Source organism: Halyomorpha halys, unplaced genomic scaffold (assembly GCF_000696795.3).
Source record: "Halyomorpha halys isolate HHAL.00 unplaced genomic scaffold, Hhal_1.1 Scaffold392.1, whole genome shotgun sequence".
Lineage (NCBI taxonomy): Eukaryota > Metazoa > Arthropoda > Insecta > Hemiptera > Pentatomidae > Halyomorpha > Halyomorpha halys.
This window is the reverse complement of record NW_027114089.1, coordinates 711,287-724,743: the sequence shown is the minus strand read 5'-3', so window position 1 is coordinate 724,743 and position 13,457 is coordinate 711,287. Positions and strand designations below refer to the sequence as shown.

Genomic DNA, 13,457 nt, shown 5'->3' with positions numbered 1-13,457 from the left:
GGAATTAATTAAAAGTATATAACCTAATACATGTTGAGATTGCATCAGTATACCACTGGTATTGAACCTGTGAATATGGGTAGTAAACGTGAAAGTGTTGCTAAATCTAATAGTGATCGTCAAAGTGACTTTAGAAAACGTTTAATTTTAATTTATATTTATGTAATATTAGCATAGAGTATACGTTGTCACGGAAATATGAGGCCTACACGGGCACGGTTTTTTAAGTTTCCTTCTGAATGATCATCACATAATAAAAGGCAAAAGCCAATCATTGCAAAGTAGTTTATTTTTTATTATATTAGTCAATAACAAACAATAAAATATTGACTGTGTCCACTTACAGATATTTCCTAAACTGTGATTTGGTAGATAGCCGTCCAGGGTCAAAACCCAGGACAATAAAAACAGAAAAAATCGGTCCAATTGTTAAATTATTCACAGTATTTTTTTTGTGGGGGCGGGGGGCTTTTTTAAAGTTTTGAGAAAGCAATAAAAATACACTTTTTATTTTCTCTCCATTTTCATAAATGGCCGAGATATGTCGTACGAAACATGAAATTTTTGAAAATCTCTTACCATTTCGAAACTACACGAATGACATTAATGATGAGTTTCGACGATCATTTTTTTTTTATATTAACCGGGGGGTGGGGAGGGGGTTCAGCATAAATACACAAATAAACATAACCTATATATTTGAGCCGAAGTTTCGACCTGAATTTTAGACCGTCCTCAGGGCTGAAAAAACAACAATAACTCAGAAAAACATAAAAAAAAAATAATAAACAAATTTGGAAATATACATAATAATAAATTAAGTAGATAGTAGATAAATTAAGTATTTCTACGATTTTCTGACATTTCGTTCTCATAATTATTTATTTCACAATAGTTATTTTGTAATAATACTCTATAAACCTTTAGTTTCTTTTTCTTCTTCTTTATGTATTTCATCTAAACGATCTTTTATAGTTAGTTAGACATACCGGTAACAATATCCGCTTGGTTTAACGTATTTTCATGCCAGCTCTCTACCTTACCCACTCACTTTAACTCCTCTTCATATCAATGTACGGTCAAATATTAATTTATTTTTTTTCCGGCCAAGACTCCTATTGGAGTCCTATACTGCATAACCATGGTTGGGGGTCAAAGTTCTTCATTTTGTGGGACCGCCACTCAATGAAAAAAGTCAACGTCCCAGGCCGGATTCGAACAGGCACCGCCAATAGACATCACATAGGTAAGACTGTGTCTTAACCACTGAGCTATGGGCGGCCCGAAATATTATAAGAATATACCTCATTATAAGAATATACATATGAAGTTGTAAAAAAGGATAATATATAAAAAAATGTATATAATAAGTGGAATATTTATTAGGCATTTTATTCTGTTTTAATACCTTTACTCAGCGCCGCCCGGGTCATCTTCCTACAATCACCACATACGGAAACTAATAATGTTCCAATATAAATTAATACATTTTAAAGAAAGTATTTTATAATGTATACACAATAGAATTTAAAGTACTCATGAATAAAGGATGGAAAAATCTTGTAAGCTAAACGTAAGTCCGACGTGATAGCTACAGCACACTAAATTAATACTATAAATTTTATTTAAAAATTTAAAAAAAAAAAAGAAATTTAAAAATCTACTAGAATAAATCATCTGAATATCAAAATAATACTTGGAATTCTGAAAACCCCAACGTGATAAAATGTATTTAAAATTATTCCGGGCAAAAACGCTTCGTGGAGTAAAATAAAACAGAACTGTGGTGACAGTTGTTTTTTCAGAATCTAGATTTTTTTTTCGGAGTGGATATTTTTCCACTCCGAAAAAAAAAAATCTAGATGCATTCATCTATAGATCGATTCATCCAAAAAAAAACATTCCTTCGTACTGATAATACTATCAATCCCTTGTCTTGTTGATAGGGCGCATACATCTGTTATTGGAAATCTCCATTATTTAACAACCTAAAACTAGTTATTAAGTGTCAACTGTTCTAGGAAGCTAAGGTAGTCTAACAAGATATTAAATAGACTAAAGAGGTGTCACAAATATTATAGAAGGTTTTTTTCCTATTTTATATCAGTTTCTAAAATGGTGTTGATGTCTAGTTGATCAATCTCTCCAAAACCGGTTTTACGAGTATGTTTTCTACAGATAACAGATTAAGTTTGACGTTTACAGGCATTTATTACTAATACTATACTAGTAAAATTTGATAGTCAATTAAACTAATTTTATATAGATTGCTATTTCTCCACCGTAAATGATAATTAATAATTGGAATTTAACATGTCCTAAGAAAAATTACAATAAATTTAAAGATTTTTATGTTTGCAACTAAATTCACATTTCGTATTATTAGAACAATAATAATTAAGATGCATAATAAAAAATATGAAATTTCATTTTATTCAAAACTAAATTACCATTGCAGTAGATACATTCATAATAATTATAATATACAATTTTTGTTTTATTCATTTAAAAAATTACATCTAATATGATCCGACCACATAACAACATATATCGGTCGGTGCCAAAATAACACATAAAAATAAAAATGATAGACATAATTGAAATGTAATTATTACAACATTGACTATTAGGGCATTGAGGAGGCTATACAATTTTGAAGCTAGATAAGTACAGAATTGATCACAAGTGATACAACTAAATTAAAATAAAAATAAAATAATAATTATTTTAAAAAATAATAAAAATAACTAAAAGGACTTACTACTAAGCACACACATGCATTGCTAATTCTAATCGTAATATATCGAATAATTATGATTATTAGACCTAATTATAAGTTAATTAGGATCAATTACTAAACACTGCTTTTAAAACATTTTAATTTTAAAATTAAACTTTAAGTTAAATATTGTTTAACTGCCTTATGTTTTACTTCACTCAACTAATTAGGTATGTTTTGTATTACTATCGTCACCACCAGATCTAAATAATGGATTTAAAAAATTTAATTTTATATTTTGTTAAATTTATTAATTTACTAAATGCATTTCTGCGAAATAGTCTAAAAATTAAAAAAATATTTACAATAGTGAATTTTAAAATAAAATAATTTTTTAATATTCCGAAAAATAACTACATTAGCATTCCATATTTAAACTTGATCCCAAAAATACATAAACATATTGATATTTTTTTTTTCTAAACTGTTAATGGTTATAATTTTTAGCATCTTGATGTTCATTGTGTAATAAAGCAACTATAATTTCGCGACGTATCGAGATTTTATTGTTGTCATATTCATACTTTACAGTGAAATTAAATATAGTGAAAATATTTTTTTCAAAAAATGTTTTCGTTTAAACATTTTTTCATCACACAGAAAAGTGGAAAATGCGTTATTATCACCAAAATTTTTTCAAGAAGTCCCCAACAATTATGACGTGCGCTTTGGTGATAAATGCATAAGTGAAATACGCGCATATATGCGCTCAGGTGATAGTTAGATGCTAATGGATTAACTAATTATTAAACACTAAAATGTATAGAATACAAATTGTAATTAATAAATAGAAACATCACTTACAATTGTTTCATAATTCATGTTCTACATGGACAGCTGAAGTAGAATACATCAGTTGCTGAACAATTATAAATAATTTTTCTACAAAATTAAATTTAGTTACAATATTTGATTTAAATCAATTTGTATTATGCACATTTAAGTATTTAATAAATAGTTAAGAAAATTTTCTTTGTTTTTTTTTATTTTAGAGTTTAATATTTATGTATACGTATCTATATAATTATTATTATTTTTAGGATGTTGAGATTCAGTCAATATTAAACCGCTATATTTTGGGAACGTTTCGAGATTTTAATTAACCATTTTAAAGCCGGAGGTATCATACAGTCCCTTACCTTGTGGCGCTTTACTATTCGCAATGCGAGAGAACTCTATCTTAAAATAAAGTTATAATAAGTTATGAATTACCTAATTTCATTAAGTGAGAATCTAAAATAGTTTTTCAGCAACACTGTTAAAAAACGTTGTTTCAGAAGAGATCCGTCCGGCACTTACCATGTACCTTGGAGTTTTTCTTTATTTTTGTTATGCAATATTACTTATTTTATTACAAACTATATTTAAAATGCAAAATATATACTTTTTAATAAATATTCTGTATAAAGTTATGATGAAAAAATTACTTTTTGTAAGTGCAAATTCGTTTTGTAAGAGAGAACTCAATTTTTATTTACTTTATGATCATTTATACCTTTTTTATTTATATTATTTTCAATGTGTATAGAAAAAATAGTGTGATTATTTTATTCTATATTTTGTCCTCAATACACTGCGTTTTGAATTTTGTAAATATACTTTTTTGTTTGGTTTTACGAGCCTTCCCTATTTTCACTGAAGAAGATAGGAAGAAAGACTTATGGAATGATAAATCTTAATTCGAAATGTTTGGCTCTAGAAGAAGATACGATACGGCTAGGAGGAGCACCTGGATGATTGTTTACATCCTACTATGAAATACGATGAGGGATCAATAATGGTTTGGAGTTGTTTTTCCACTTCTGGAGTGGGAAGTCTCATAAGAATAGAATGGAAAATGGAAGGTAAAAAATATCGCAGTATCCTCACAACGCAAAACCATATATTGTGAAGCTATAACTATACTAATAGCTACTAAACCGCTATATTTTGGGAACGTTTCGAGATTTTAATTAACCATTTTAGTGCCGGAGGTATCATATAGTCCCTCACCTTGTGGCGCTTTACTATTCGCAATGCGAGAGAACTCTATCTTAAAATAAAGTTATAATAAGTTATGAATTACCTAATTTTATTAAGAGAGAATCTAAAATAGTTTTTCAGCAACACAATTAAAAAACGTTGTTTCAGAAGAGATAATCCATCCGGCACTTATATAATAATTACTTATAATTACTAATAACTATCTCTCATAATTATAACTATAAAAGTATATTTGTCAAAAAAAGAAGAGCAGAGAAAATTAAAATATACAAAATAACAGCCGTAGAGTTCAAACTTTAATCTTACAGACTATTTTTGGGTATTGCTTGTCATGGAAGTAATTGAAACGAAACTTCCATTGAAATGGGACAATGATTCTCCAGAATAAATAGCGCCAATACCATCTCTATATCGAGGGCCCATTGGGGCTTTCATGTTAAAGAAATTAAAACTAATACAAAATTAACTGAGAAATCATAACATTAAAAAAGATTTATCAGCCTATAACTAAAGTCGATATAAACTAATGTACTTAAAGAAAATAGAATATGAAGAAGAAATTCATGATTATTAATACTAAACATCAAGAAAAGTGTAAATTATTGTTTTTTATTTTATTTTTTTTTTTTTAATACCTCAAATATAACAGAAATACTTTGAATACAACGGGCTAGTATGTTAGTTTTACATAGATCTCAAAAAGGCTTACGATTCTATTAAGCGCCAGAAGGTGTATAATGTAGAACAGGGAGTACCAAAAAAGTTAGTAAATTTTGTACCGCTCTAAATGGCCGAAAAGTTTAATAAGATACGAATCGGAAATCATTATTCTGGGAAGTTCATTGTTCGGTTAGGTTTAAAAGAAGGCGAGTCTTCATCACCTATATTATTTAATCTAGACCAGAATACGTTATACAAAATGTGATGAATTTCGAAAAGGGTTTAACTTAAGGTAGTAATATACCGGTGCTTGGGTTCGCCGATGATTTGGTATTATTGGGTGATGACAAAGAAACTATAGAACTAAATACAACTACGTTAATAAACTCTATTAAGCAACTAGGTCTCGAAATAAATACGGACAAAACAAAATATATATGGTTAGCAGTAGAAGCGGGAGCAATTTCGCTCATATAGATACAAAAAGGATAATTTTGAACAGGTACAAAGATTAAAGTATTTAGGTCCTACGTTAACTAGAAAAAAACGAAATTGATGAGAAAATGAACGTTTAAGGTGATAAATGCTTGTTATTTTTCAATTTCGAAATTATTTAGCTCGCGCCTTCTGTCCAAAAATTCGAAATTGAGAATTTACAAAACTATTATATAAAATAAAGGAATAACAAGCTTTCCCGCCTTCGATCTCGCTTTTATTCCCCCATTAATTTCATTTTTTTCTAGTCACCGTGAAACCTAAATACTTAAACCTATCTACCAGTTCAAATGTATTTCCTCCTATATATATATCAAGAGTTTAGTTCCTTACTGGAGTTTATTAACGTAGTTATATTTACTTTTATAGTTGTTTTGTTCTTACCCAATGATACCAAATCACTGGCGTACCCAAGCAGCGGTATTCTACGCCTAAAGTTAAACCCTTTTCGGTATTCATCACACTTTTATTGACGTATTCTTGTGCTTAAATAAGATAGGTGATAAAGAATCGCCTTGTTTTAAACTCGACCGAACCTCAAATTCCTCAGAATAATTATTACCGTATCGACTAAATTAAATTTACTAAATAGAAAACCAGATTCCAACAAATTTTGAAAAACATAAATATAAATTGTTACTTTTCAAATTAACTAAATCAATGACAGTACTTAAAAGACGTTAGTGAAATATTTCTATTTAATCAACTAAAACTTAAATAATCAATACTCCTGGAAAGAAGAAACGATCAAAAAATAAAAGGACCATAATTTATACAAACGACAATAATTATTTTAATTTAAACATGTTAAAATTTTTTTTAAAAAAAACTTTCGTAATAAAATGTCCTTGAAATAATTTCTTCTTCCTAAAATCTTTACAGCGGCATTTTTTATGACTTATATAATTATAAAAATGAATTATGCAACTTTCATAATTATATCGATTAAAATTTACTACTGATCTAAAATCTGAATCTTGAAGGTTAACCTTTGTCGGCTGATAAGAAAATTTTATGGTTGATAACCTTTTTTTTACTATATAATTTAACGATGGACATTTTCTTTCCTTTTTTTTTTTTCCTTTAGTTATAAACTTTAAGACTACTAACTTTGGGTACTATTTTTTTAATTAAATTTGTATATGCGATACAGATAGGCTATCGGATACAGAAGATAGGAAATCACTGAATATCAACAAACACCTCGCTACAGCTGATGCATTCCAAGTACACTATATGCACAAAAAGTACACTATATATTATAAATTAAAATCTCATATTTTAATAAGAAAAAATATGGTAGTATAAGGCTTTAAAAAGAGAAAATTATACGTTTTTTTTTACTATCTCAATTCTTAAAATTAATTTGTCAGTCATTTTTAAGGTGATATACAAGAAACACCAATAGAAGTGAAGTGAGATAATTTCAAAACCACCAGCTAAAAATTGATAATTTGTTCAGAATGTAAACCTTGTCATAGATTAGAAAAAGAAGCTTAAAGTAAAATTGATGAGAAATTTTATGTTCTCAAACATATTTTTTTTTTTCATAAAATATGGACCAAACTAAAATGGTGTTTTTTAAAAGGCTCTATTTTATAGTTGTTTTTTTTATAACATTAAAGAAATAGTTAATTAAAAAGCATGGTTTTATAAAAGAACCGATAGATAAAATACTATTTTAAAAATTAATAGTAAAGGAAAAAAAAAAATTAAAAAGACTTTCATCAATAAAGAAACCATTTCCTTTCCATTAACAGCAGTGATTCTACTAGAATTTCCTGAATGATTTCAAGAGATTCACCCTATCCAGGAAAACAGATGAGTTAATTAATTAATTAGTTAAGATTCACCCTATCCAGGAAAACAGATGAGTTAATAAAATACATGATCTACAATATCTTTTCTTCTTTTTTTATTTTTTTACAAATCTGTGCAGATTGGTGTAACAAAATACTAGCATTTCAATATCACTATAGGCTTATAATTTAACCACAGAATTAAAATAAGTTCTCAAATATTTCAGTTTATCGTTTAATCAATTTTATTTCCTAATATTGAGTACATGGAAAATGCTGAAACTAATTTAAACAATTAATGAAAAAAAATTCCCAGTAAAATATTTCAAATTGGAGAAGAGTATATTGAATAAAAAAAAAGATATGATTATAAAATGAAATAATAATAACCATATCAAATAGCTGTGAATAGTAGCCATAAAATATATATTTTGATATTGAAAATATTAGTAATATTAACAGAAACAAATTTAAATATATTCCATCTACAAAAAGAAGAATTACCTAATAATTAATGTAAAAAAAAAACTTAGATAATCAACAGTTTTATTTTAAATGTTTCTGAGATAAAACATCAAGATATCATGAAATTCTAATAAGCTATTTATTCAATGATGGCTAACAAAAATAAAATTAAAATACAATATAAAAACTGATTTATTTTTCAATTAATTACAGAATTGTAATTGTTACTTCATTAATGGCAATATTTTTACATTGACTTTCAGGTAATGGTAATCAGTACACATCATAAATTAGATTTGTTTAAATAATAGCTTTAGAAGATAATGATAATTCAATTAGATTATCATAATCTTCATTTCAATACATGCATAAATAAGCATGCAAAGCTATTACCTGTCATATTCTGTGTTGTCTTCATCGCACCTCTCATCCTTTAACTCCTTCCATGACTTCCCATGACGACATGTTGTCACAAGTACAATGTCTCTTTCATTGTGGAGATGATAAAGTGAGTTACGCGTCTCTGAACCAATCCCATGTACATAACGCTTGCCCTTAAATGCAAGAAGATATTTTTTGTTAATCGGGAAATTATTAGTCGATACGAAACCTGGCTCTCCTCCTTTTTCAGGATGATTCTGGAAATGAGAAAAAATAATAACATTAATCCAAAATAGAATACTTAAAGATAAATATAAATTTCAATAAAACATTTTTAAGCACACAGAAATAGTAAAATGAGTTGTACACAATTAAAAATTTATATTAAGTATAGGTACCTTGTGAAACAGAGGAATAGAAATATCAAATCCTGGTCGGAAACTGGTGACAGACATACTAGCCTTAGCCAAAATCGCTTCACCAGTATCGAAACCAAGATCATCTTCAGAATAATCAGGCCATGTACCTGAATATAAATTGAACACAACATGGTTTCTCCCCCCATTCCACAATTTCAGCCTCTGGAGTCGCGATGGAACATTACGCACATAATCTGCTGATAAATTGTCTCTATCCAAAGTATCTATTGCGAGAACAAACAAGCACGCTTGACTAGGATCTGGTGTATAATATCGAGATTCGGAAATAACATCTAGTACTTTTTGATAGACAGCACTCGGTGTAAGGGGCACTTCACCAGTCGATTCATCAGCTGTAGGGTATACATAAACTTTAAAATCTTTCATACAACGTGTAAAGTCGAAACATGTTTCCATTCTACATTTCTGATTCACTATGTTACTGCTACCCTTTCGCACACCATATGAATTACCTGTTCTTCTCAAGTGGGGGGCCGGTTCTAAATCTCTCTCATAAAGCTGATCTTTCCATGTATCGACATAGGTAGGAAGAGATTCTTCAGTGAAATGAGCAATGCCTTCACTTTTCAACCGATAGCCTCCAAAATAGCAGTAAGCTAAAAATGCACAGGATAAGAGAACTAGGAGGTAACGTTTCTTGGCCTGCATTGTTTTACGCAGTTTAATTTCTGTATGAGTTCAGTACATGTCTATATCTATGCTTCTCAATTGATTAGGTGATCTTTACATTCTGCAAACAATAATTAACAAAGCAAATGACAGGTGCTTTGTTATTGGAAATTAAATAGTCGAACATAATCACTTATTGTTACTTACTTAAAAAATGTACCCAACTAATAGTGTTTTTGCGTACAGAGTCACAAAACATTTGATAAACAATACAATTTTTCTTTCACTATCACTTTCTGACACCATTTTCTTCGATAACACATTCGTCTCTCGCCCATATTTTAGATGAGGGAAGAGCCAGGTGGAAGCACAACATAAATTAACGAAAATACAGTCAAATACGTATCCGAAATCCAACAGTTGCATACCAAGACGAGCAGACTAACCTAAACAACACAACACTGACAGACTGGCACGATATAACCATGTAACGACCCTTCTGCACCGGCGCGCTCTCACTAGTGCCATCTAGTGGCACAGGTAATAACTATATATTAATACACCTAATTAACATCCTTTCAACATTTTATATTATTTATAACTTAAACATGTAGATTTGATTTCATAAGTTAAGATATTTAAAATAATTTTATTATAATTTAATGTAGTATTTTAAAATAGGATCCCATAAAGAATAATGACATTTTAAATTATTCAATGGATCTAGATAAAGAGCAATTTATTGGAATAGTTAATATTTATCAAGAGTTCCTATCTTATAAGTTTATTTTTTTAGCTAAAAAAGTAATATTCTCATTTTAGTGAATAATGTTCATTTCTAATGCCTTCTTTGCTTGAATAGTGTTACATCTGACAAAATAGTTAGAGAAACCAAATATTACCTCTGGAAACTCATTTCTTCCATTACTATTATGACCCAGCCTGGAAATTTAAATCTTTAAGTTGTTAACATTAAAGGTAACACTTATTTTCTCAATTATGGTTGTGTCACATAAATGACTCAAAGTTCATTCGGCTAATCCAGTGGATTTTAGTCATGTCACCCTTTTTGGGCTAAAAAACAATTCACTGAACTCTTGTTGGGCCAAAAAAACTAGTGCAAAGTAAATACTGGAATGCAATCTATATTTGCTACTTTAATTGTAATTTTTTTTTTTTTTAATATTTTGAGTAAGTAAGTAAATTCAATAGTTTAGTAAATTAAGTTCTTCCCACTGCATTGCTAACAATGTGTACTTCTCAATAACCATTGACAGGTGGCTTTCGGCTTCCATTATGAAACATTAATTTAGTGACCATTGCTGAATTATGTGTTGGAGCACCATTATGGCACTGGAAGATCAGAAGCAGATCCCGGTTTTAAACTAGGCCGAGTCAAATGTTATTTTATGACTGATCCACTAAATCATTCAAAACCTCAATACTCTAACTCGAATAGTTTGACAACCTGAAGAAAGAACCATTTTTCCACAGCTGGAATATAAAAGAGGAATGAGACCAATACACAATAATTATTAAATAAATATATGTGTTCTTTATATTGTTATTTACATTTTTTAAACTTCTTTCGTTTAAAATATTTGTTTTTATATAAATAAAAATCTCATGTATAGCATTTTAACTAAAGGATAGAATGTATCATTATGTTTTTTCAATAATTATTTAGTAAAATTAAAGTGCTTACTTATGTAATCAGGCTAAATATGTTTATTTGTCTATATATCAAAAGCATAAAAACAGTTTTAACCCACTACATAAATATAAAACAATTGGATAGATGTATAACATTGGTCTAGATATCTATACTGTGTACTTTGGAAATTACCCATATATAAAGTAAATTTTTTGATTAAGCCTTAAAAGTAATATAAAATATAGAAACATTTTCATTGAAATTTATCTTTTTAGAGCAAGTATTAGTACTGGTAGAATATTTTTAAAACAACCAAAACCTTTAATAAAATGTAATTACTTGATTATTTAAAATTTACTAAAAAACATTTATTATTAATCAAATATATAACGCTGAAACTATGTAAAATTAAATAAATTTCTCAGCTTATACTTTATTATTATGATTATATGGAAACAACATTATCATATCTATAACTATTCCTGTTCTATGTAAACAAAGAACAAAATATATGGATCCATTTTTAATTATTTATATTTTTACTAAATTGTTTTTTTAAACATATTTTTTATATACAAGTGTGGAGTCCTTTCCAAAAAACTCTTTTAATTAATAATTATTAATTAATATATTAACCCAATTATCCCCTCCTACTTCACCAAGGAGCTGATTTATTTTTAAATCATTATTAAAATAATTAAAGCTACCGATATGACCTTGATATGGACAAAAGATGGTGCTTACAGTACCCGCATTTCTGAGGAGATATGACTTATTATGTTGGGAGGGGGCATATACCATCGATAGAAACCTCTGATGGTCTGATAAGTCAAATTATACTATTAATTTCATGATTAATAACATTAATTGATTAATTCTTATTTTCACAATGAAAATTAAAGCTCTTTTATGAAAAATAATCACTGTGATCAGATAAACAAAATAAAATGTCTGTCAGAAATTCTTAAGATTACGTCATAACGAGTAATTGTTAATCACAGGGTAAGTATATTTTTCAGCTATTGTCTACACTAGTAGGACTTACGTGGACCATGCAAAGAGAAGTTGTTATCAATGGTTACTCCTCTCCCCACTAACAATTTAAAAACTCAGAAATTTCAGAAATATGAGATTTTAGAACCTACCTCAATCCGCGTAGAATACTAGTACAACATTTTACTCAAAGAGTTACTACTTGTATTATTGTATTATAATCAAATAATTTATTGTAGTATAACTTTTAACTCTAAGAGTTACTAAAATTTAAAGTAATACTACTTAACTCTATAAGAAATTGGAATTTTGCAGACATAATTTTATGTCTGAACAGAAAAAAAAAATTATTGATGGAAAGCATCAACATTTTCAAAAGTTTTAAGTAAAAGCTCAAACCTCAAGGAGTAGGGAAAATTATGAGATATCATTATATAGTTAGGAAAATAAAAGGTTTTTAATATTGTCGGGAAATACACTTTCTCTCCTCAACAAACTATTATAGCAATTGGACCTCTGTGGATTATAATGAATCTCTTTAAAAAAATTCATGTTTGATAATAATAAGTTGTTTTTTTCACACTAATTACTAGACCAAAGGTTATGAATTATTAAAACTAATTTATTTGATTTTAAAAGTAATGATGACCCTTAGTTGAATAATCAATCACCCTGACAAACGTGCTTTATCCGCCCCTCATGGCCTCATTATGCTTAGGCTCAGGGCCCCACAATTTTGAAGGCTCCCTCTTTTGATCAAAATTTAATAAATTTTTATTATAGTTTTTAAAGATTTAGTGACTTTTCAAATATTAAATAAAATATTGATTTGAACTATAATCATTTATAGTAGGAAGATAGTCTGGGTGGCGGTCAAGAAAGGTACCGAAATAGTAGAAAAATTCTATTCAATTCCTATGTATTCATTTTATTATTCATACATATTTATATATTTTTTTAATTCATACATATATATATAATTTTTTAAGTTTCCTAAGTTTCCTTTTTTTTTATATAAATATTTTATTTATTATCTATTTTATAACTTTGTATGTACATTTTTTATAGTCTTATTGTATTTTACAATGTATCTTGTTCTTATTTGATGAAGCCTTGTAAAGGGGGTAGAAGCGTCCATTATAAACAAATAGTTTTTCTACTATTTTAGTACCTTTACAATCTACCACTCAGACCATCTT

General features: G+C 28.2%; 1 protein-coding gene across 1 annotated transcript; it reads right to left on the bottom strand.

Annotated features, from left to right (window-relative positions):
• Positions 1-8,574: 8,574 nt before the first annotated feature.
• Positions 8,575-10,130, bottom strand: LOC106682159 (exostosin-1; the record flags this gene model as incomplete). The annotated part of the gene is given in 2 exon segments (XM_014422863.3): positions 8,575-8,819; positions 8,961-10,130. Coding segments are annotated over 2 exon segments (935 nt in total), but the record flags the coding sequence as incomplete, so codon positions are not given.
• Positions 10,131-13,457: the final 3,327 nt, after the last annotated feature.